The sequence below is a fragment of the Lissotriton helveticus genome, chromosome 3_1, assembly GCF_964261635.1.
Source record: "Lissotriton helveticus chromosome 3_1, aLisHel1.1, whole genome shotgun sequence".
Lineage (NCBI taxonomy): Eukaryota > Metazoa > Chordata > Amphibia > Caudata > Salamandridae > Lissotriton > Lissotriton helveticus.
In genome coordinates, this window is record NC_136061.1 from 1,836,452,812 (window position 1) to 1,836,479,634 (window position 26,823).

Consider the following 26,823-nt stretch of genomic DNA (forward strand, 5'->3'; position numbering starts at 1 on the left):
ATATAGTTAGGAATTAGCATTTACAAAACCTTATTTTACTCACACAAAACCATTGAAATTCGCATATATAGTTAGTTGCACTAACTATATATCGCGCACCCGCAATCCACTGCTGATCATGTCACATATTACATCATTCATGACATGGTCAGTGACATCACTGATGACATCTCAAATGACATCACTGATGACATCACTGATGACAACATCCAGTGACTGTATGTTTCTGTAAAGTTAAAATATGTCTTACATATTGAAGAATGAGTGGATGTATAAGTGTCTGGATGAAGGATTTAGTAGGTGCATGACTGACTGTATGAGTGAGTGATTAAATGTGTCTCACTGAGTGCATGGGTTAGTGACTAAACTGTCTTAATTTGTGCATCATTATGTCTGTTGTTCTGTAAACTGCTGCATGTGTTGATCAGTAGCTATATGAGTAACTATATGGGTTATTGATTGGTTGCCCAAGTATTTGTATGGGAGACTGAGTGTGTGTGTGGGTGGCTGGGAGGTGCATGACTCTGTGCATAGATGTGTGAGCAGTTGATTCACTAGATGTATGGGTTCAAAAGTGCATGTGGAAACAGCTGTATGGGCGGTTGACTGTGTGCATGAGTGTATTGGTGAGTGAATGGATATCTCAGTGCTACATGTCAAAGTAAGTACATATGTAAAACACAGTACATGTGAGAGTTGACATATATAAATAACTGTGCATAAGAGACAGTGAATGTGTGAGTGGCTGTATGGATCATTGTGAACTTGTATCAGGGATTGTATAAGAGAGTAAATATGTGTTAGTATATGTTTGAATAAGTAAGGTGTGTATAACTGTATAGTTGAGGAAATGGAGGTGTGATTGATTCTTTGCATGACTGACTAGGTGTGTGAGTAACTCCATGGATGAGTGACAGTCTGTGAGTGTCTGTTTACACAGAGTGTATCTAAGGTTATATTAGAGTCTGAAGAGGTTCATCGTATTATCACATGAATGATGTCATCAGTAATGTGATCAGTAATGGCAAATGAGATGTCATCAGTGATGTCATTTGAGATGTCATCATTGATGTCATCAGTGATGTCATCAGTGATGTAATTTGAGATGTCATCAGTGATGTCATCAGTGATGTCATTTGAGATGTCATCAGTGATGTCATCAGTGATGTCACTGACCATGTCATGAATGATGTAATATGTGACATGATCAGCAGTGGATTGCGGGTGCGCGATATATAGTTAGTGCAACTAACTATATATGAGAATTTCAATGGTTTTGTGTGAGTAAAATAAGGTTTTGTAAATGCTAATTCCTAACTATATATGGTCTATAACCTATGGTTTTTTCAGTGAATTTTCAAGGTTTTGTAAATGCTAATTCCTAACTATATATGGTCTATAACCTATGGTTTTTTCAGTGAATATATATATATATATATATATATATATATATATATATATATATATATAATATATATATATATATACAAAAAACACAGTTGCCTGTAAAGGAGGAACCTCACAAAAGGATCTAAGTATGCCAAGGTTTCTTTAATGGAGGGGTTCACAGCGAGGAAATAGCAGCTGGGTCACCACTTGATAAAGTTCTGCCTAACGCGTTTCGTGGTTGATCCACTTCGTCAGAGGCAAACGAACACCCAGGGCAGCAGCACAGATGTTTGTTGGCACCACCATTTGAGGACGAACCTCCGCCCCGATGGGCGTGGCCACTCTCGTTGCTTCATGGTCTTTGTAGTGCCAAGTCTTACTCAAGTGAGGGGCTGTGCGTTGGCCCACCATTTGTTGAAATAAATCACCCCAGTGGGTGGTGGGACACAGCTTGAGTCCCCGCTAGCACCAATAGTCCCCCAAAGTTCGGCTCCTTTCCCATACGCAGTGGCGCGTCACCGTCACTGCTGGAGTACTGTAGCCAGCACTGGGGCTCCTCCGCGGCTCAGGCAAGCCGCCATAAATCCAAAAAACACAGTTGCCTGTAAAGGAGGAACCTCACAAAAGGATCTAAGTATGCCAAGGTTTCTTTAATGGAGGGGTTCACAGCGAGGAAACAGCAGCTGGGTCACCACTTGATAAAGTTCTACCTAACGCGTTTCGTGGTTGATCCACTTCGTCAGAGGCAAACGAACACCCAGGGCAGCAGCACAGCTGTTTGTTGGCACCACCATTTGAGGACGAACCTCCGCCCCGATGGGCGTGGCCACTCTCGTTGCTTCATGGTCTTTGTAGTGCCAAGTCTTACTCAAGTGAGGGGCTGTGCGTTGGCCCACCATTTGTCGAAATAAATCACCCCAGTGGGTGGTGGGACACAGCTTGAGTCCCCGCTAGCACCAATAGTCCCCCAAAGTTCTTCTCCTTTCCCATACGCAGTGGCGCGTCACCGTCACTGCTGGAGTACTGTAGCCAGCACTGGGGCTCCTCCGCGGCTCAGGCAAGCCGCCGTAAATCCAAAAAACACAGTTGCCTGTAAAGGAGGAACCTCACAAAAGGATCTAAGTATGCCAAGGTTTCTTTAATGGAGGGGTTCACAGCGAGGAAACAGCAGCTGGGTCACCACTTGATAAAGTTCTGCCTAACGCGTTTCGTGGTTGATCCACTTCGTCAGAGGCAAACGAACACCCAGGGCAGCAGCACAGCTGTTTGTTGGCACCACTATTTGAGGACGAACCTCCGCCCCGATGGGCGTGGCCACTCTCGTTGCTTCATGGTCTTTGTAGTGCCAAGTCTTACTCAAGTGATGGGCTGTGCGTTGGCCCACCATTTGTCGAAATAAATCACCCCAGTGGGTGGTGGGACACAGCTTGAGTCCCCGCTAGCACCAATAGTCCCCCAAAGTTCGGCTCCTTTCCCATACGCAGTGGCGCATCACCGTCACTGCTGGAGTACTGTAGCCAGCACTGGGGCTCCTCCGCGGCTCAGGCAAGTCGCCGTAAATCCAAAAGAAACCTTGGCATACTTAGATCCTTTTGTGAGGTTCCTCCTTTACAGGCAACTGTGTTTTTTGGATTTACGGCGGCTTGCCTGAGCCGCGGAGGAGCCCCAGTGCTGGCTACAGTACTCCAGCAGTGACGGTGACGCGCCACTGCGTATGGGAAAGGAGCCGAACTTTGGGGGACTATTGGTGCTAGCGGGGACTCAAGCTGTGTCCCACCACCCACTCAGGTGATTTATTTCGACAAATGGTGGGCCAACGCACAGCCCCTCACTTGAGTACGACTTGGCACTACAAAGACCATGAAGCAACGAGAGTGGCCACGCCCATCGGGGCGGAGGTTCGTCCTCAAATGGTGGTGCCAACAAACAGCTGTGCTGATGCCCTGGGTGTTCGTTTGCCTCTGACGAAGTGGATCAACCACGAAACGCGTTAGGCAGAACTTTAGCAAGTGGTGACCCAGCTGCTGTTTCCTCGCTGTGAACCCCTCCATTAAAGAAACCTTGGCATACTTAGATCCTTTTGTGAGGTTCCTCCTTTACAGGCAACTGTGTTTTTTGGATTTACGGCGGCTTGCCTGAGCCGCGGAGGAGCCCCAGTGCTGGCTACAGTACTCCAGCAGTGACGGTGATGCGCCACTGCGTATGGGAAAGGAGCCGAACTTTGGGGGACTATTGGTGCTAGCGGGGACTCAAGCTGTGTCCCACCACCCACTGGGGTGATTTATTTCGACAAATGGTGGGCCAACGCACAGCCCCTCACTTGAGTAAGACTTGGCACTACAAAGACCATGAAGCAACGAGGGTGGCCACGCCCATCGGGGCGGAGGTTCGTCCTCAAATGGTGGTGCCAACAAACAGCTGTGCTGCTGCCCTGGGTGTTCGTTTGCCTCTGACGAAGTGGATCAACCACGAAACGCGTTAGGCAGAACTTTATCAAGTGGTGACCCAGCTGCTGTTTCCTCGCTGTGAACCCCTCCATTAAAGAAACCTTGGCATACTTAGATCCTTTTGTGAGGTTCCTCCTTTACAGGCAACTGTGTTTTTGGGATTTACGGCGGCTTGCCTGAGCCGCGGAGGAGCCCCAGTGCTGGCTACAGTACTCCAGCAGTGACGGTGACGCGCCACTGCGTATGGGAAAGGAGCCGAACTTTGGGGGACTATTGGTGCTAGCGGGGACTCAAGCTGTGTCCCACCACCCACTGGGGTGATTTATTTCGACAAATGGTGGGCCAACGCACAGCCCCTCACTTGAGTAAGACTTGGCACTACAAAGACCATGAAGCAACGAGAGTGGCCACGCCCATCGGGGCGGAGGTTCGTCCTCAAATGGTGGTGCCAACAAACAGCTGTGCTGCTGCCCTGGGTGTTCGTTTGCCTCTGACGAAGTGGATCAACCACGAAACGCGTTAGGCAGAACTTTATCAAGTGGTGACCCAGCTGCTGTTTCCTCGCTGTGAACCCCTCCATTAAAGAAACCTTGGCATACTTAGATCCTTTTGTGAGGTTCCTCCTTTACAGGCAACTGTGTTTTTTGGATATATATATAGATATATATATATATATATATATATATATATATATATATATATATATATATATATATATATATATATATATATATATATATATATATATATATTAAAGCTCCAAAGTGTACCGACAGTCCCAAGGCACTCAATAGCGGGTGCAAGCTTCCGCGTCGATACTCGCGGTCAATGTTAAAGCTCAAACCATTCCTCTCATTCATGAAATGTGAAGCGCACTCCAGGGGTAAAGCGGCAAGGTTTTTATTCTTTAGCCCACAACTCGTGCAACAGACGCGTTTCGGACGCCAAGTCCTTCGTCAGTGTAAACACTGACACTGACGAAGGACTTGGCGCCTGAAACGCGTCTGTTGCACGAGTTGTGGGCTAAAGAATAAAAACCTTGCCGCTTTACCCCTGGAGTGCGCTTCACATTTCATGAATGAGAGGAATGGTTTGAGCTTTAATATATATATATATATATATATATATATAATATATTCAGTGATGGCGATAGGAAACTCGCCTTATTTACAAGGCAGTGTTAAGCCACTTAACGTAGCTTAATGCTGCCTTGTAAGTAAGGCGTCCTTTCTTGCTGTAGTTAGTGTAAAAGGAGAGGACAATGGGTGTTGTGGTGGGCTTTTCACCACAAGACCCATTGATTTTGATGCTGCCCCCTATTTACATGGGTAGCATAAATAGTAGGCAGCACACATAGAAGTTACAAAACGGCATTTAAAGATTGTTAATGGCACATAAACAATCTTTCCCCCAACGCAGACACCCTTTCACTCTGGTGCAAGGGTGCCTGTGATGGCGCTAGGCAGCTGAACTCAGTGCCAGCGCTAGGGGAACGCAGGGGTGTGCCTTATTTTTGTGAATATGGCACATCCCTGCATTTTCAGAATCACCTAGTGTGGCGTGAGCAATGTTTGCTTAATGGCTTGCATCTCCATTCAGCTGTAAATATACCCCCAGGTTCTTCCTGGTCTTCATTTTGGTGCTTCCTCCTATTCATGCTGGCCTTTTAAATAGGGGGCAGTGTCAAATTCAATGGTTGTTGCGGTGGAACGCCCACCACAACACAGGTGTACCCAGGGGGATGTGCGGTCTGCATTGAAAAAATAATAGGACTTACATTGCCACCGCAGGGTCTCTCATCCTCCCACCTGCTCACCTGTATCCCACTCCCTGTTGGAACCGGAAGCAGGCAGCCAGGCTCCCACCCATAAGCCAATCACAATGCTGTAATGCAGCCAGCGTTGTGATTGGTCTGAGTGCCATGATACAGCACTCAGCCAGGGGCTGTAGGGGTGGGCATGTACTGCAGCCTGCATGGAGAAGGGGGTAGTGCACATGACTGTTTTGGGGGGCCCAAGAGTGTTCTACCACTCCTCTCCTGCAACTCCGCCCTGCCCCCTCATGCACTGCTCAGAGGGAGGACAAAATAAAATGATAATAGCATTCCGTCATTATCATTTTATTTTTCCCTTTCTTTTGCTGATTTCTGGCAGTGGGGAGACGCTCCTCCGCCTTAGTGAAGGAGCCGCCACTGCATAAAGCTCTCCAACTTGAGCTATCTTAGACAGCTGGGCCGAGCAGGCAAAGGCCCTCAGTGCCTGAGGGAGCGTCAATCGAACAGGCTCCAACCAATCCTGGTTCTTCAGTCATGCTGCTTCCCATTATCAGCAGCATGAAAGCGGCATCTGGAGTAGTTAACAGTGTTGGCTCTAAAACTACATGATCACCGCAGGAATGAGGAACACTGAGGAGAAGAGGACAGGAGGCGGCAAGACAGTGGGTAAATACGTATTTAATTTTTTATGTTATGACCCACTGACATGCACTGTGATAACCTCGCACTGCCTTCAGCTTCAACTCAAGAGCTATGAGTCATGGTTCATTATATACAGTGTTTATAAAGAGCCATGATTGAGAGCTTTGGTGTTGACCCTAAAGGCATTAACAATGCCTCAGTGCCTGTCAGTGGGTCAATATGACTAAAACGTTTTTCTCACCACTTATACTTACCACAAGCCACCTCTGTCAGCATGTACTGTTTTGTTACCAGAATCCCGAAGAACAATAAAATGGAGAGTTCCCCAAGAGCCAAATATGAGGGAGCACTCAAATAAAATGGATACATCGCACCCAAGATAGATCACTCAATCAATCTAAAATTCCAAAATTACCTCTCACCTTTTTCCATCAGGTGGATGCAATTCCCTATTATGATGCCTGTGTGAGTGACACATGTGCCTGCAACACTGGTGTAGACTGTGACTGCATCTGCACTTCGATTGCTGCTTTTGCTGAGGCGTGCAATGAGGCCTGTATTTGTATTCAATGGAGAACACCTGATCTTTGCCGTGAGTATCAATCAATGCACCAAGTGAAACGAAAATTGAGACGGAGAGCAGTAAACCTTGAAAGAAGGAGACTCTGAAGTCAGTTGGTGTAGGGAAAGATATGAACAGTGTTACTAAAATAGGTGAAAGAAAGAGAGGAAAGGATAGGGAGACTAAAGAGGGATAGAAAGAGCATAATGGAGCAGTACAATTGCTTAGGCGGTGGCAAGTGGTTGTAGTGGCAGCACTTTTGGTAGCATTATGAGTAGTAACATTATTTTTCTACTGAGGCCCTGGTTAGGACTGATGAAGTAATCCTAAATTGGTAGGACCCGATTCACAGAAGTAATCTGAGACAAAAGTCTAACTTTCCGACTTTGGGTATTCACAAAGTGCATTTACGAGTAGTAAAGTTAGACCTTTGGTCTGAGTTTCGACCAAATGTCTAACTTAGACCAAAAGTCTAACTTTATTACAACTAAAATTAGACTTTTGGTCTAGGTTTAGACCAAAAGTCTAACTTAGACCAAAAGTCTAACTTCACTACTACTAAAGTTAGACTTTGGGTCTAAGTTAGATCTAACTTTACTACTCGTAAATGCCTTTTGTGAATACCGAAAGCCGTAAAGTTAGACTTTCGTCTCAGGTTACATCTGTGAATTGGGCCCATTGTATTACACCTATATACACCAAGACACTGATTATCTGAAGTTCCGGGATGTCAGAATAAAGGGTCATTCAAAGACAGTCCATTAGAAATGGGAATACCATAGACCACATGCTATTCCTAGTTTGCAGCCTGTTACTCCCGTACAAAGTTCATCTGCTTTAAAAATATCTGGTGATAGTATTTCCGCATTACTTCTAATCACAATACTGCAGTGTCATGTACTGTTCTTCAAAGAGGTGCGCCTTCAACTTTTTTCTGATTTGGAGCAGGGTTGGGGAGGTCATGATGAGTACAGGGATGTTGTTCCAGATCCTGGATGCATAGATGGAAAAGGTCTGTTGTTATGTTTTTTCATTCTTTACACATCTTGTCTCCAGACTGATGGTGTCATTGCTGTTGGTTTTCCGAGAGCCACCAAACCTGGTAAAATTGTCAGCTAGAGCTGTGTGGGCACAGGTTGTGTGTGGTGGCCTTGTAAATGATGCAGCTGGTCTTGAAGGTAGTGCAGGATGGCAAGGAGAGTCAGGGGAGTACTATCAAGATAGAGGTGATGCAATGATATTCCTTTAGGCCATGGATGACATGGGCTGCGGCATTAGGGAGGCCCCTATAAGGGGCCTGTTTAGAGTCTAGGAGGCCATGGAGCAGGACGTTTCCAGACTACCATCCAGGGTGTCTACTGTGTGAAAGGTTTCATTAGGGCTAAAATATCATATATTGTCTCTTACCAGCTATTTAAGATAGTAAGTGTCTGGATTGGGTACATTTGTAACAGTGGGCAGAACAAAATATGGAGCTAATGTCATGGAAGCACTGGCGACTTACCTCAGTTAAAGTCCCCCATCACTCAAAACTCAAAATTGTGACCTAACTTAATTTACTTAACTCATGCCCATATGATATCCCCAGGCCTTGCAAATGAAATGCAACTCAGATGTGAGCTGCTTTTCATCTGCTTTGGAAAATATCTGGCCATATGCCTAAACCTAGAAGTTGTAAAATGTCCATAAAGTGCTCTGCTATCACACACCCCCAGGCTTTGGTTTGTTGTACCTAAATATAACCAAAGCAAAAACATTTGTAAAATGCTAGCTTAGTGTTCATATTAATAATTCTTGGCAGTCTCATTAAAACTTTCCCTGGCAATACAGGTTAATACAACAACAAAGTTGTGTGTACAGGCTCTTTGGATCATAAATATAGATGGGATGTATGACGGTACAACACAGGTTTTACACCGCAGTACCATTACAACGAGGGTTTTACAACGCAACTCATTACCACGACTTGCGCTGTAAGGTGCTGGACTTAGGAATAGTAAGATTTACTATTCCAACACCAGCCTACGTACAGTAGGGAAGGTGTTGGAATAGTAAATCTACTATTCCTTAGTCTAGAGCGCCCTCCAGCGCAAGTCGTGGTAACGACTTGCACTGTAAAACCCTCGTTGTAATGGCACTGCGGTGTAAAACCCGCGTTGTAATGGATGTTCCCCATATATATGCTGTCAACATTTGAGCTATGCAAAGTGAGTGCCATGGTTATCTCCTCTTGGATCTACTCTAGATGGAAGTATGTATATGGTCTTTACCTTGGTAATTCCAACTTCACATTGTGGAAAATGCAGCACATACAAACTTAGCTGTCCAACTGATTTAGGAACATGAGAGGCACCAGTAAATTTACACTGCTTTGGCTCTTTTATGTTAATGGCTGGTAATGTCATTGTTCAGATTAATGGTCCTTTGGTTTGTAAACCTATCACTTAGCTACAACATTTGATCAGAAAAAAATTATTTCCCTAAATAACAAAAGGTTAAATGAAAATGCTTCCCTTTTTGCTGAATTATCATGCCTCTCCAGAGGTATAAACAGGAGATTGGTACTTTTGTTTGCTATTGCACACCTTCTGAAAATCTTCTTCAACATATCGATAGCAAGGAATTTGCATTGCAGGAGGACTGTGAAAATCAGACTGACTCCACATCCATGGCTCTTCATATTTTTCACACTCTAATCAGCTCATTCGCAGGTCAAATATCACACTACGACCTTAAGCTGTACTTTAAAATCTCTTCAACACAATATTTGCTTATTAATTTATTTATTTATATAGCGCCTGAATCGAACCCCGAAGGGGTATCTCTACACTTCGGACAGGCAACAGGAAAGCTAAGCTGCTGGAACATAATCAGATACAGAAAAGAATAGTCTTAAGATGTTTTCTGAATTGTAGGTGGTAGGGGCATTGTCTCAAATGCATGGGGAGCTTATTCCAGTAAAGAGGGCCCAGGTGGGAGAGTGCCTTCCCACCCAGCCTGGCTTTCCTAACTCGGGGGACCACAAGAAGAGATGAAGAACCAGAACCAAGGGACCTAGAGGACAGGTAGGGCATACATTTCTCAGAAAGATAGGCGGGACCGATATTGAATATAGCTTTATGAATAATGCAGCAACTTTAAACTTAACCCATGCGCCCCTTTGGTAGCCAATGAAGCTGACAAAGGAGAGGTCGGAAGGCAGTCCTGGGAGGGGCATTGAGGACCAGTCGCACCGCAGTGCTCTGGACCACCTGCAGTCAACAGAGCAAGGACTCATTGGCAGAAATTAAGAGGCCATTGCAGTAGTCCAGACGGCTTAGTACAAGTGCCTGGGTCAAAGTCTTCCGAGTTGAGTCAGGAAGCAAAGGAAAGACTCAGCGTAGTAGGCCCAGCGTATGAAAGCAGGGGCCAGCTGTCTGAGCAGCCTACTCCTTCAGAGTGAGAGCCTGGTCCAGGTGAATGCCTAGGTTATTAACAAGGGACTTGAGGGCAGGGGAAACGCCAAGGTCCGCCGGCCACCAATCAGGAGTCCACAATAGAGGGGCATCTTCAAAGAGCAAGATCTTGGTCTTCCCAACATTAAATTGGAGGAAATTGCTTCTCATCCAATTTGAGATAGCCCTCATACCAGTGGAGAAGGTCGACTGTACAGATGGAGTACATTTATCAAAAGGAAATAGCAGCTGCGTATTGTAGGCTTAAGAGATGGGGATGAACCCACAGGTCCTAAGAAGATTGGCCAAGGGAACAACATAGATATTGAACACAGTGGGGCTCAGGCAGGATCCCTGAGGCACCCCATTGGTCAGTTCCATAGATGCTGAACGATACGGGCGAAGATTGACAGTCTGGGAGCGAGAGGATAAAAAACTCATCATCCACTGGAAGGCTGAATCTCTAAATCCAATCTCCTTCAATCTCCTGAGCAATCTCTGATTTGAAACTGTGTCAAATGCAGCAGAACGTTCCAACAGCACCTGAATCGTAGATTGGCCCCTGTCTAAGGTCATCCTGATGTTATCTGTGACCACTAGCAGGGCTGATTCTGTGCTGTATTTGGGCCTAAAACCTGACTGAGAAAGATCTAGGCTGCCAGTAAGTCCGACATGGTTGGACAGATGTTTGTTAATGGGCTTCTCTGATAATTTGCTCGGGAGTAGGAGTAGCGAGATGGAACGGATATTGGAAAAATCAGTCAGAGGAGCTTTGGTTTTCTTGCGAATAGGCATAACCTGTGCTGCTTTCCATTCTAAAGGAACATGACCCTCTCACAAGGAGAGAATGAGAAAAAACTCGATGGAAGGAGCTAGTGGACAAGACAGAGAGGCTACGACTTCTTTACGGAACAAAACAATGTTTCTACATCTACCAAGGTCACCAGGGGGAAACTCCTTAGCACCTGGGGATTGCCTGCTCCAGCTGATCAAATGCCATGGCAACGGAAGGCTGGCAGCCTGACTAGACTATTTTATCATAGATAAGCTCTATTTTCTGCGAAAAATATTGTGCGGTGTCATTAGAAAGCGTTTGAGAGGGAGCCTCTAAATTATCACAAGCCTTAGGGTTGATGAAAGACTGAAGGATTTGGTAGAGTATTTTGGGAGTGTTACCAGCCTGGGCTAACTGAGATGCGATGTGAGCTTAATGTTCAGTCTTTATATTTTTATGGTAGCCAGACAGAGTGACCACGGATCTATCTTTATCCCTCTCATCATGGGTGCTACGGCAGCGTCTTTCATGTTTTCTGCATAGTTGTTTTTGAGTAACCCTGGGCGAAGCACTACGCTACGCTCGCGTAGTTTGCGAAGTTTTGCGCAACTTCACACTACGCGAGCTGCACTTAGCACAGTGCAAACACGCGTAGCGCAGCAGTAATTTTTTGCTTGTTCGAGGTCCTCAACGTCATGTTCGCGACCGCGAGCAAGCAAAATGACATCCCGGCGAGACTCTCAACGAGGGGAGGTCAGGTTTCTCATTGCGAGTGGTCGTGCATGCTCGCGACGAGAAACTACCAGTTCGCGTTGAGAAAGCTGCCGCTCGAGTAAAAAGCTACTCGAGCTGCAGAAAACTACAGCTCGCCCTGTGCAAGATGCCGTTTTCAATGATTGCACAGTGACGGATGCTTGTTCGCACTGTGCAATCATTGAAAATGCATCATGCACAGTGCGAACATGCTACTACGCAGCTCGCGTAGTGCTACGTGAAGTTCGCGTAGTGCAAAGTGCACTTCGCGTAGCTTCCTGTAGCGCTACTTCGCTAACTACGCCCACCCCTATTTTTGAGCTCGGAGCTGGGGAGAGAACCAGGCAGTCTGGGGACTTTTAGAGAGGTTTGGAAGTGATATCAATGGTGCGAGTTGGTCAATAGCGCAGGACACTGCAAAATTATATGTGGCAAGAGTATCCTCTATTTTTTCCGGTGCAGTGTCCCAAGGCACCAAAAAGGAGGCTTGGAAGCACTCTGGGGTGACTTTCTGCCATTTTTTACTAGTGTAGTGAGTGACAGGATTGGGATCATGCATCTCCCTGGGACCTTGAATGAAGAATTCAATTAGCGCATGATGCGACCATGTAAGCGGTTGGGAGGTTCACAGAGGATACTAGAGGAGTTGGAAAAAATCACATCCAGTGTGTGACCTGCTGTGTGTAAAATTTTCATTGAGCATAGATAAGCCCAGAAGAACTAGGTCTGCCAAGAGTGTCAGTGCGTCGGTATTAGAAGTATATTCACTGTGTACCTTAAAATCTCGCAGCAATAAAAAATTATTGGTTGAAATCACATGGGGTTTATTAGTTCAGCAAGTTGTACAGAGAATTCAGCTAAAGAATCTGGGGGCCGGTAAACTAGGGCCCCCTTCCAACTTAATTGGGATAAAAGGTCTATTGGAAAGACCACAATATCGATATTAGCATTGCAGCGCTGCTCCAGTGCAGTAACTTTGATGCTATCCTTATGTAAAATGGCTATCCCACCCCCCACCTTTGGTTGTATGTCCATTCTTATAATCCTGTAGCCTTCAGGCAGGGCTAGCGTGATGACTGGAGTAGAATGGGGCATAAGCCATGTTTCTGTCAAAAACTCAAGATCAGCCTGCACAGAGGAGAGAAGATCCCATATCTCAATAGAGTGCTTAGGCAGAGATCTAATGTTGCATAACAAGCTTTCCACCGTGTTTTGAGATTATGGGGGGGTGTTCCCCCTGTGTCATTACTAATAGAGGTAGCAGGTTCAAAACCAGGGGAATGAATATTGAGGAGAGCACAACAAGGTTTCTCATGGGTAGAATCCGTCTTAGTATAAATACCTTGATACCGGCAGGCTCAACAGGAAAAAGGGCCCTCAAACATTGACCAAGTCTCAGGCTGGCTTGAAGGCAGGGAGTCTGATCTCATCTCTAGCAGCTCCTTGCTAGAATAGGACAGAAATGGAGTTGCGCCTTGCTCGGGGGTGAATCGGCCAGGGGCCCTGACTCCTGGCGCTGCACATCGGGTGAAGCACAGGTTTTATAGAGGGGGTTAGGCCACTAGACGCTAACCTCCCTCTCAAACAGAAATGTGTCAAAACTCCTGCCACTCAAATGAGCTATCTTCGCGTTAGACCGGGGAGAGATGGCTTCCAGCAAGTTGTGCAAAATGAGGTAGGCACTAGTTAAAACAATGATTCAAAAGTAAAAATTCATCAAAGGACTGTGCAAAAGCACAGGATTAAAAGTACACAAAGAGGCTTCTGTAGCGTCCGCTTTACCTGCGCACGTCCGCTGCTCGTCGGATGAAGCATCCGGTTTTGTAGAGGGGGTTGGGCCACTAGAACGCCAACCTCCCTGGCAACCGGTAATGGGTCAAAACTCCCTCCACTCAAACAAGCTAGTCTCATGATGGACCGGGAGAGATGGCCTCTAGCAAGGTGTGTAAAAAGAGGTAGGCAATAGTTAAAACAATGATTCAAAAGTTTAAATTCATCAGAGGACTGTGCAAAAGCGCAAGTATAAACATACACAAAGTAGCTTCAAACCTCCCTCCATTCAACTGAGCTAGTCTTGCGGCGGAACGGTGAGAGATAGCCTCCAGCAAGGTGTGCAAAAAGGGGTAGGCAATAGTTAGATAATGATTCAAAAGTTCAAATTCATCAAAGGACAGTGCAAAAGCGCAAGATTGAAAGTACACAACGTGGTTTCTAGAGCGTCTGATTTACCTGGGCGCATCTGCTGTGCATCGGGTGAAGCATCCGGTTTTGTAGAGGGGGTTGGGCCACTAGAACGCCAACCTCCCTCGCAACCGGAAATGGGTCAAAACTCCCTCCACTCAAATGAGCTAGTCTTGCGGTTGACCGGGTGCAGATGGCCTCCAGCAAGGTATGCAAAAAGAGGTAGGCAATGGTTAAAACAATGATCCAGAAGTTAAAAGTCATCAGAGGACTGTGCCAAAGCACAATAACAGCAGTGAAAAAAACCTGTGAAACATGTAAACATTTCTGAATAAAATTCCTGGAAGCACAGTGATATTAATGTGTATGTGCGTGTGTGTGTGTGTCTCTCCGCAGACGTGTGTGTGTGTCAGAAATTAGCAGTTTCATAACTAATAACTAATCAAGTACACATGCATGAACTTCAGTGTCAGTGCTTGAGAGACATTTATTAATCTGAGATTTCTGAGAGGATTGGTGGGATTGCTATAACCTTCGAATGATGAGCTCTGATATCTGGGTTAATTTAACACTAGCTTAGCATTCATATTTATCACTTAGAATTCATATTTTTGCTCAGACTGTGCACTCCTTTGTATAAGATATTCAAACAATAAGGAGTACTAAGGATTGCTCATGAAAGACAATTGTCCATCCAAATGGTTTTTCTCACCCAACATGTGATGCCTTCTAGGAACACCAAATCAAACTAGGAAAGTCATCATAAATATTTTTCATTATGTGGATGTCACCAACTGGTTGTTTCTTCTATTTCTTTTATTGAACTGTCTACCCTGTAATGTCGTCTACATTTTTCACCTACTTTGTGCTAGAAATATTTAGGTTTACAGTTCCAGTCACTTGATGTTGCAAACGTGAGTCACTTATGATCCATCAGGCCAAGTGGCCCTAAAATATTTTGTCCAGCGTCGCATGGCTTTGCTAAAAGCTGCCTATCTCCATTACAGTGTGTGATCAGGCCAAATTGTGAGCCACCAGCACCAGCGAACTAGGTCAGAAGTAAGGAGAGCAGGGAAATCGCTTAGATGTTAGCTAACTGTTGTAATGTACTATTTATTCAATACACTCGCCCTGCAGTAGTTCTCTGCCTTGCTGCTCAGCCTATGATGAGGTCAAATAGAATGTTGAGTGTGTTTGGATTGAAAGGTAGAATCAGTTGGTGTGGATGGGCTGAGCAGCGAGGAGGCTGCTCCTGGTGAGGCACTTTAAAGGATCTGACTGACATCTTGTAAGCTGTAACCAGGAAGTGATCCGATGAATAAAGCTGTGTTCCTGTTCTACTTCACCTGGTCTACTCATCTTTCTTCTTTGCAACACTTGCGACAATCTAAAAGAACCTTACGCATGGAGTAAGCAAGACTAAATGACTCTAAGGTATGAAAATTTCAACATGGCACCCCACCCAAGCCCCACCTGTGACCCTATCATCGGTCACCCACAACGCAAGTTGCCAGTTCCTTCCCTGTATTGGCCTGAGCCAATTGCTGTATCCTGTTTTTGGTGAGCATCATCTGTGACCTGGTTTTCAATGTCCCTCACCACCACGTAGTCTGGGCCTGCCAGTTCCTGCTGTTACTTCTTTGACATCATTGATTTTAAATCCAATCTAAAACCTTGGATGAGTAGTGCAACGACAACCTGTTTTTTTCATGCATGTCATGATGTGACGTTGTGGATTTTGTACGGTTGTGTTAACAGCACGTAAACTTGTCGGGGTGCATTCCACAGTCGGAGGTGGATCGAGCCCCGAGGAGCATTTGGCAGCATTTTCACAGCGGTGGTAATTGCAGGCAATGGGACACCGGTGGAAAGTTCTGTTGCGGTGCCAGCTTCAGCCTGTGTTGTGACTGGGGACAACTTCAAAGAGAATTACGCAGCTGGCGATACATGTGTCACTGACTGAATTTGATGAAGAGCATCATGCTGTGGAGGAGCATCGACTTTAGAGATTTTAAGGTTAGACACTGGAGTGTGTGCGTACATATGTGTGATCGTTAGACTTTTATTCTACTTGAGCCCTCGATTTAACAGTCGTATCATGAGCTTTTGAGAGTAAGCAAACTGTTTTTGGACTCTGAAATGTACCGACAGAGCAACTAAATCCAAAGTGTCAGTTGGGCTCACGCGCATTGCTAACGCGCGGCCGGCATCAAACAAAGATACTGGTGTCTTTTGGAAACTAAGCGTATTTTTGAAAGAAGATTTCACGCGCACTGTACCGTCTTTTTGGCGTCTCGTGGAGCACCTGAAAAATCCTCCATGATGTCCTTGCTTTGTTGTTCTTTGTTACTGCCTGGTGACGCCTGCATGCAGCGGCGCGCCCTGAGCCATCTGGCTCAACGTAACAACGTGCCACCATCTTGTGCTTGGAAGTGGCACATAGAGGGAGTGTTATTACTCTGTGGTGGAGTTTACATTACCAGCCACGTTTTTACACATTTGCCTACCACGTTTTTTGGGGGGATTTTCATGTTTATTAAAGTTATGGGAACATCATCTTTATGGATCAGGAAGCTTTTGAGGTTACTCTCGTCAACCTCAATGCAGTTTATGTCCTCATGAGAACAATTACAGGTACTGGTGCTTACAGACCTTCTTCATAATACAATTTTGGGCACAAATTATGGGGCAGCCAACCGGTTCTTCTTGGATACTCGTGTTCCTGTTAAAGTGGATTGTCAACAATTTTGCAATCAAGACATACTACATTGGAGTTTATTTTTTCTCACGGTATTCAAAGACACTAACTTGGATGAAGTTTCTGCGCGTCAGTTACATGCAGCTCTTAAATAAGGGTTTTTCTTTCTGTCGAGACCTTGGGTGAGATATCGCTCACAGGAGTGAGAGACTTTCAATTTGATTAGTTTATTGCTGCAGTGCTATGTTTGTGGGGGTGGTTGTGGTGTGTTGAGTCTTGGTACTAGGCTGGTTTTGGGGGATTACCTTTTGAGTGTGTACTGGACTGTGCGTTACGGGTATGCACGTGGTAAGTTTACATCTCATGTAGCTTCTCCTATTGGTTTTTGTGATACCCTGTATGTGGTTGTTGCCTCATGAATGTGTTTGAGATGTGCATTTTGGCTGTGCACGTTGGATTTAAATTTACCCATATTAAGTTTCAAGAGTATTTCAATCAAGAGTGTTTTGTGTTGTTCCTCTTCTTTGAGGTAGATATGTCATTAGTATGTGCAGTAGACGGTTGTAGATGCCTGTTCTGCCGCAGTTTTGTGCCTTAGTTTGTTGCGCAATAGGTATTCTGTGAGGTGTGACGGTATTGTACCCGCAGTTTGGGGTGTGAGTTATGGTGGATAGTATCGACAGTTTTTAAGTTTTTAAGAATGTATTTATTTAACTTGCATTCTTGTTGTTTATGATCATTATTAAGGGGAGATGGGTGTAGTAATTTTTGTTATTTTTTGCATCCTCCTTTACACTCATTTGTATGTTTCACAACTTTCATGCATTTGACTGTTATGATCATTATTGCAGGGGGGGTGATGTATAATTATTTTGTTATTAATGCATCCTCCTTTGCTGAGATGTGTTTTATCACCTTCACACATTTTGAATGTTTTCCATCACTATAAGGGGGGAGATGTGTTCTAATGTACTATTTATTCAATGCACTCTCCCTACAGTAGTTCTCTGCCTTGCTGCTCAGCCTATGATGAGGTCAGATAGAATGTTGAGTGTGTTTGGATTGGAAGGGAGAATCAGTTGGTGTGGACGGGCTGAGCAGCGAGGAGGCTGCTCCTGGTGGGGCACTTTAAAGGATCTGTCTGACATCTTGTAAGCTGTAAACAAGAAGTGATCTGATGAATAAAGCTGTGATCTTGTTCTATATCACCTGGTCTACTCATCTTTCTTCGTTGCAACATTAACATTCTATTTTAGCTGGATGTTTTGGATGCTTTGGATGACTAAGTACTTTAAGTGGTATGGTCATGGCAGGTGCAGCTACTTCAAAGAGACTGCCTATTCATTCACACACCATATTCCAGGGACCCTGCTAAACCACACTAAGTACTGGGGACCATCAAAATGATGACTTCATTAAGGCCTTACCAACTCTGGCAGTAGAAGTGCATTTCTATAGATTGCAAAGCATGATGAAACTGAGCCTTCACATGTCCCTCTCTGCAGTGCAGAAGTGCTCTGATGATGATAATTTCTACACTGTTAATGTTGACAGTGAATCTTTTGCACAGATGCTAGCCATTGCAAAACTGTCATAAAACAAATCTCCCAATGCTTATCAGTGCTAAATCGGGCATTAAATAGTCACAAGGCGCCACTAGTACATTTTTCCTTGTCTTTGGATTTTTGGGAAACATGGCAAAATCCTTAGTACTTGTTTTATTGTTCGTACTGCAAAGACCTTGGTTGCGTCCAACCGCTTTCTGCTGCTACGGTCCAACTGATGTGTTCCAATGTGTGCGATCAGAGGCAGTAGTTCGAGGGACCGGGCAACACTTTCTGACAGGCTCAGTGTGCGTCAGAAACTCCTCATTATCCCTTAAGGATGGCATTTCCGCCGTCAGGGTTATGATGTTAGTTTCCGACAGCCATTCCATGTCAGCAATTCTGACATAGAAAAGTTGTCGAAAAGTGAAATTGGGGCCCCTGGAAGGGCCCTCTTCCACCTGGCCCTCCGCATCGTGGCCTGGGAGGCACCATAGACATCCCTGCACCCTGTGGCAGGCACCTCATGGTGCCTGCCACAGGGTGCAGGGATGTTTGAAAACATCCATTTATCAATGGGAGCTTTTGCTGTAGGCGTTGCAGCTCGCTGCACAACCCCCATTGGAAAATTTATATTTCCGACCACACTATGTACTGTTGCATCCAAATTGGGATGTCAGAACCGCTGACCTATGGTCGGGCGGTTCCTTCCCTGTGAAGATGTCAGGGGGACGCAGGTCCACCCGACATGGTAATCAGGACCTTAGTTGTTTGTGAAACTACTAGATGTTTTAGAAGATTCAAAGATTGGGACTCCATAAAAATTACTGAAAGAGGAAGTTATCTAAAAATGTATTTAATTTCCATGGTAATACAAATTTGCTTAGCATTTAAAGTCTGCTGTTGGTTATGTAGTATTGTAGCTTTGGCCACACTAATGTCTAATTTAGCATTCTAGCCTAGGCCACACTGTTGTCCAATTCATTATTCTAGACTAGGCCTCTGTCTCATCCCCCATTACTCAAGTAAGTCATTATCCTGAGACCTTTGGTAATCAATAACCTTTCCTCCCTTGAACATGATCATAGAATCAAACAATGCACATATCACATGAAGGGCAGCACTTGATAGTAATACCCACAGACTCACCTCAAAACTACATGGGTCCGAATATGTTAGAGGTAATAAATTACATGGAAATTGAACATTATTTGGCATTTCCATTAGTTGAAGGAAAACAGATTTGACAATATCGACACTCCTAATCTAACTAATGTTTTTGTGTTCCTATTTCTCCTAATGACAGCTCTGCTTTGTGATGACTACAACCAAAAATATGAAGGGTGTGAGTGGCAGTACAAGCCCTGTGGAGCCCCCTGCATCAAGACATGTCGCAACCCTAGTGGACAGTGCCTGCACAATATAACAGGCTTAGAAGGTATGTCAGGTGCCTTTGTGAAGCTCTCTCAGTTTGCATGCATGTTGGGGCTTTGACATCTCTTTGCAACTATTTGGAGAAGAACAGTTTAAAATAATTTTTAAACCGGCTGGAACTGCACAGATATTTTAGGTGACAAATCCCATCTTCAAAAGACTCCAAACAAGACTTCTTTTTGAACAGCTAGCAGCTACACAGAGGTCTGATGGGTTTGTGATAAGATCACTGAGCCTTAAGGCACTTTCAGAACCTCCATTGTAAAGAAGGAAGCATATGCACTTTTGTCATTAAATCAGGTTTACAATAAGAAAATACACCACATGAACAAAAGGCTACAGGATCAAGATAGAAACAGGGATTAAGGATCTGCTACCAACCAACAACTTTACCCTGTTTCCAAGTGTCACCCAGAAAGCTGTAACTTAAACATGACAACATTTAGGTCTACTCAACCACGACACAGAAGATCCCCAACCAAAATGTTTACATAGAAGGAGCCATGGAGAAAAAACCATAAACAACGTGTGTTAGCACAGGGATCCTGTTCTCAATTTGGAGTGGAGTTCTCTGCTACGAAGCATTCTGCACAGCAGGTTTAGCATGGAGGTGTGGGCCCAGTACAGCTTTGGATCGCTTCTCTGGGATTGTTTATCAATTTCAGACGGTCATAAACCCTCACTTGCACTTTGCTCTAAATCTGGTAGTGCAAATTTTCAAATGCAATTGTGAATAAGCCCCACTGTATTTAATTAATTACCACAGCTACTTTGTGACTAACTTAACTCTGAGCAACATCATGACAGAGCAATTAAAGCAAACCATTTATCTTTTAGTAGAAGAGGCTGTTTTCTAAAATGTTATGATGTCACTATTACACAGGGGATGTAATACACATAGTGAGGAACCAGACTGTAGGCAAATGCTCTGACTTTTCAGTCTATTGCGTTTAGGCCCTCATTAAAGTGGCCCGTAAGAGTCCCCATTATTTTCCTCCTCCAAATTCATGTGTCTCATGGGTCCATGTAATTACCCATGGGAGAAAATTGTGGAGGGGGTCGGAGTTTTGCAGGAAAGAAATTAACTTGCCTGCTGCAGGTGAAATCTCTGGGGGAAATACCACTGAGCAGCGGTTTCCTGCTAAACTCAGAATTCTGATGGGTCCCGGACTTTCTAAAAAAGTGGGCAAATCGTAATGAGTGCTAAGGGCGGCCTGATTGGGAGTTTGGCGCAGCGGCGCAATGCCCCCTCAACTGCACCCACCCCATGCATGGATCGTCAGCCATATTATGAGGTGAACTTGTGTTACATGAGGTCAGCTAGTTGTATGGTTGCCAGTCCTTTGCCCATTCTCATGGCAGTGCCTTCAAAACAGGCACTGCAATGGGAACTGCAAAGAAGTTCCAGCACAGCATGGATAGTGACATCCTTACTGTGCTGGAACTTTGTTGTGCCCCACTGAATGTATCCCCATGGTGAGGGGCACATGTGCTTCATGTAGGGACCCCTTTGTTTCTGCACCGCCAGCTTTTTCATGGGGGGGGGCTCTGCCATGAAATGGCTGGCACTGCAGAAACTCTAAAATATGTGAGTGGGACTGCGCCTGTCCCTGTCCCTGCTCAGCATAATGTATTGTGGCACACCTGTACCACTGCCAGGGAAAAACTGTTCCCTGGTGCAGCCGGAGATCCACTGCTGATACAACTTACAAAGTTGTATTCAGAAAAACAGTGGGCCGCCACTCCTGCGCGACTGCAAGTCTGGTGGTCGCAAGACCTCCATATTTGTTATCAGTCCCTTAAGTATCTTCTGGGTCAGTGCATGAGTGCTGCACAAGAAATAAAAAATCAAAAGACCTAGACCTAGGTCTAATTACGTTTATCATGGTCATCCAAAATTGTTATCACATTGATTGTCTCCACAGGGCGTATATCTCTCTATATATATGCTAGAACTTTGTGCCTGCACCCTCCTACAAGTGGCTTGCTCTTCATCTGAATTAGTGCCGAGGAACACTGTGTCAGTGGAAGGAAACTTTAAAAACCCATGCACATTTTGATAAAAATAAGACGGGTTTGACATTAAGTTGTAAGGTTGTGCTATAAGAACAGATTTGCTTTGGATCCTGTATTTCCTCTGAGTCACTGATGCCAGCTAATTGGCATAATCTTTTTGCCATCCAAAGCTTCTACTGCCAGTAATGGAAATGCAATGTGGTGGCACGACCAGGATGACTCTATTGACGCCATCAGAATCTATCCCAACCTCCATTATGTCAGTTGTTAAACCGAAGATCTGTTCATATACTTTTTTCTATTCATAAATGTTTCTGAGACAAACACTTATATATTAGATGTACACTGGGATCAAAGAATTCGCAAACTGTGCAAACAGATGAATAACTGGACCTGTAAAGAATATTTATGTTGAATGTATTTCTTCAGCACCATCTATGCCGACAATGGCTTCTTGTGTCAGGCAGATGCTGCTGAATATGAAAGGTGTAGTCACATGTTAATTTAGGATGAAATATTTTACTAAAGAAACAGATGAGGTGCAAACTTCACTATCATGTTCTTGTTTCCTGAATGAATTACTTTTATGTATATAAAGTTGGAGAAAATAGCCTTTGTTCTTTTTTTCTTCTGTGATGTACAATATTGAATGTTTACTCACCATCATGACGTTCATTAGGAGAAATCTTAGGGTATTAATGAGTTGATACCAAATAACCCAAAGTTCATGAGGATATTAATAATGGGTTGTATCAAATTACACAGATGTGCTCTGTTTCCAAAAGATCATACACGGGACCTCATGTGTTTAATGTTTACAAAAAGCAGTGAAACTTAAACCGATTTCTCCATCCTCACAAAGGATACTTTTATGATATCGATCATTTTGTATGAAAATGAGTAAAACAGAGAGCAATATTTAATGCAACAGAAAATAAAATATTTTACATAAAAAACCTGCTAACGTGCTGTAGGAATAAAATCTACTTATTCATGTGAATTTATAAGCAATAAACTGCCCTTCATAGTATTACTCATTGTTTTACATTCACATATTATACTTGATAATGCAATCCTCTGAGCCAGGACTCAGATCCCACTGAGGTATCTCTCATAGAGAATTCTTAGTTATAAAGAAATTGTTTCCAGTGTGGATCATCTTACGAATTAATCTCCAGTTCTGTGCCCTGCCATGGAAGTAGCCACTTGGATCCAGTTGTAACTATATTCTTTCTCTGCTCATGTCCCTCTCTAATTGTTTTTTTCCTCTGTTCCTCTAGGCTGCTATCCTAACTGTCCAACAGACAGACCTTACCTTGAAGAGAACAGCATGCAGTGTGTACCACAGTGTGGTTGCTATGATGTTGATGGAAACTATTACAATATCGGAGAGCAGCTGGATATATGTGAGAGCTGTCTTAACTGGTAAGATTTTAAGAGACTCCAGATGGTAGTTATTTATATTTTACCAGATGTGTGACTCCACCAAAAAGGTTAATATTCCTGTCTGTTCTATTTAGAGTGTGTAGCCATGTATACCTTCTAAATAGGACAGATGGGACATTCATCTATTTCTAGCCGATCACCTGATTCCACCGAACTACATTAAACCCCACAGTTTATAAAATGTGTAATGATCACTAGAAACAAAGAGGGAATAGCAGCTTCTTTACTGTTATATGAATGTTGGAAAACGAGGCAGTGTCTGTGAGGCCTGCACAAATAACATGTCACATTTGTCCTTCACTAGCAACCAAACACCCTAGTGCAGCGCCTGACTCTCAGAGGGTAGCGTTGCAGAGCAGTCTAAGGCTTACTCAAGGGAGGTGGTGTGGGCTAGTAATCGCCATTTACAGGTACGCAGAAATGACACTCAATAATTGATTGTCCAGTCTGTACTTTGCTTTAAAAAAGTAAGAGTACATTTATTAAACACACACACTACTCAATACTATGCCCCAATTTAGAAATATACTAAGCTGTTGGAATTACTTTGTGACATTGCATAACATCCCCACCCCTCCCGCAAGGGGGGGTGGGGCCTAGTACCACCACTCCCATGTATGCACATCACCTTGCCCCCTAATGCCGCTAGTTGAACATAACCTGGAGCGAGGGCCCTGCGCACTGGCACCATCCCAGTGGCGACCTACCCCATTATCTCAACAAGCCTTGAAAATGGGTACCCCTGCATTGGTGACACATAACCCTGACTAAACATGTCATACTGACCATACCGTATACACCTCTACATCTTTAGTGGCTAACAGACTGGGTTGCTCTTCACCTAAGCGCAGCAGCAACAATACATGTTGAAGCATCACTTTAAATAAGGTACTTATCATAGCTGATAACATTTATAATGCATTGCAATTACAACTGCCAGACATCCTAGCAGGAATGTCTGGAAACATAACCCCACTTTGCTTATGATTCTACCTTCGCAAGTATTTCACATTACACTGACTTTCAGTCACTCTAAAAAGAAATAACGTGGTTAAATGCATTTGTGGTGCAATTACACCTCTTCACCTCCAGGGGATACCCTTCTTCAGACATCCCCAACTCAGCCCTTCACTTCATGAGGCAGTCCCTAAGGCACCCCCAGCTGCAGAACAAAAGTTCCAGCCATGGGGATGCTAATAGCGCCTGGCTGAGCCCTTGAGGAGTTATTCTTTTTAGTCCCCATGAGACTTAGGGAGGGACTTCTTCTCGTTGTGCTGGGTGAGACTGCTTTGTTCCAGTAGTTCCCCCAGCACCTGGGCACTCACTTTGTGGTGCCCTGTTCTCCTGGGGCCACCACAAACAAAGAAAAAGCAGCTTTCCCCTTGCAGGCCGGTCCAGGCCTGCAAGGCATGGGGCGATTCTTCGTTCTCCGTGAATATTAGAGCAGCGACTCCCCCGCTGTCCTGGGGAGAGCCGCACTGCCCTTTTGTCCTGGGGCTTCGCGCCGCATCCAATTAATCATTGGGGGGCCTGGTCCCACCCGGACCCCCAGGAGATGCATCGCAGCTCGGGGAGCCCACCCCCAGCTGCTCTTCCACAGTGAGTGTTTCGGCTCCGGGAGCCCACCCCGGCCGCTCCTTTCTCCAGGGGGGCCCGGTCCCACCCGGGCCTCCCGCAGTGCAGCCGCGCTGGAGGGCAGCCCGGGGAGCCTGTCCCCGCCGGCTCCCCGACTGGCCAGCATCTATGCGTGTTGCCACGCCTGTGGTTTGTAATTACCATTACATTTCCCAATGCACACATTGTAAATTCTTATAATTTGCAAAGAAAGATAAATTGTGTTCAAAAGGGCTTTCTTCCCCTTTGTGACGCACAATGCTTGTAGCAGCTTTTACAACCACAAACTGCAGAATGGTTACCACCTTCTGAGGACAGTCAGAAAACATTTGCTCTTAACATTTGAGTTCTTGTACTCTGTGGGGGCTATTCACCACTGAAACATACATGGAGAACATTTCAGAAAATCTACACATGGAAATGTACTCTCACTCTGTGTAATAAATGCACTACTTTGGCAATTCACAAGGGGTGAAACATAATTTATGAGGGTAAAGATACTATCTGTAATGTTTTACACATAGGTTCAGATCTCTGCCACTGGGGTGAAGATATCCCCTGTTAAAGTAGAAGGAAAACTTTAAAGGTTTTTTTAAAGTCTTTTTATTCAGATAAAGGGAAACAAAACAGAAAAGCAAGGAATTTAGGTTACACATCATAGAATCATCGAGGCAATTTAGCTTGGCAATATTTTGTTTAAGTTACACAGCAATGACAATCCATCCCTTTTCCTGACACTACTAAGAAGTGGTGACCTGACAGTGAGGGCAAAGGGAGTAGATCGCCCTCCTTGGGAATCGTTCCGTTTACCCCAGACATTGACCTATTTCCTAGGGCATCCTCTGTTAATGTAGACAGTTTTTTCTGCTATCGTATTTGTGTCCATATCTTTTTCAAATTCCCTGAGGCTCGGCGTCCCCATTGCTCACCAACACCGAGATATATTTTGTTTGGCCACGGTAAATCCCAAAGTCATCCACGTCCTTCCCACTGTGGTGATATCCGGTATCCGATTCCTCCCATATTTTCAGGAGGCACCATTTTGGTGTTGGGGTGGCGGACGTGTTCCATATGCCATTCATCCTGGTGACTACTGCCTCCCAATAGAGTTGTATCACTTGGCATTCCCACATTATGTTAAAGAAGGTGCCCTTTAGATTGCATGCCCATCTGCAACTCTCAGTTGGGGCTCGACCCATTTTTATCAGTGTGGTGCATACATTATAGACCCTGTGTAATATCTTAAGTTGGATCAGTCTAAACCCTGCCTTAATGGCCACTTCTCTAGGTGAGGCTAAGGCCTCAGCCCATTCACCATCGTCTAGGCCTCCCAAATGTTGTTTATGATTTTGCGATATGTGAGCGAGGTTGCTTTGTGCATCATGTATTCATCTAGTAGCCATTCTTCGAGTGGGGAGCAGTCTGGCAGTTCCTCCCTGCCATGATGGCCAACTGTAGGGCATGTTTAACTTGCAGTTAGCAAAGATCTCGGTATCCACGAGCTTATATACCAGGGAAAGGGAACACATAAATCCTCGATTAAAGACAGGCCTTTCAGGTCCCTTTTATCAAATCCTGGGTGCCTTCCCAGAATCCGTAGGGCCACCACGTCCCACAGAGGAGTAGATTGTGTTTGTTTGTTTTCCCATCCTAGTGATTTGTGGGCTATATGCCGGAGCATGATTGTCAGAGTTGTTGGGTTCTGTGGTTGTGATTTTTGAGGTGTTGTGCATAGGGCCTGTAGGTGTCCGCCAGGGCGCATCGCCAGTCATCCATCCGGATCGCCGGTTCACCATCTGGTAGATAAACCCATTGGTTAATAGTGATTAGTTGTGCAGTCCAGTAGGACCGCTGCTTATTGGGTAGGGCAATTCCACTGTCATATCATCCTTGTGTTAGTTTTTTTAGCACGATCCGTGCTGATCCTCCATCCCACAGGAGTTTTAATAGTACAAAGTTCATTGTTTTAAAGAATTTCACAGGGATGGGGTAGGGTGTGTTGTGAAGGGCATATAGGAAGCGAGAGGGGTTGTGCCATCATTTTAAAAAGGGCTGCCCTCCCAAGGACTGATGACGGGAGCGACTGCCAGTGTTGGACATCTGTCCTCAGCCTC

The 26,823-nt window shown here is 44.7% G+C and overlaps 1 protein-coding gene across 1 annotated transcript in view; it reads left to right on the forward strand.

Annotated features, from left to right (window-relative positions):
* LOC144823881 (mucin-2-like) overlaps positions 1 to 26,823 on the forward strand; it is a 1,553,567-nt gene that overhangs the window by 1,088,329 nt on the left and 438,415 nt on the right. Inside the window, exons 25-27 of the mRNA XM_078682769.1 lie at positions 6,688 to 6,844; positions 19,506 to 19,637; positions 22,930 to 23,074. Of these exons, the coding sequence (XP_078538895.1) occupies positions 6,688 to 6,844; positions 19,506 to 19,637; positions 22,930 to 23,074 (434 nt within the window). The remainder of the gene's footprint in view (positions 1 to 6,687; positions 6,845 to 19,505; positions 19,638 to 22,929; positions 23,075 to 26,823) is intronic.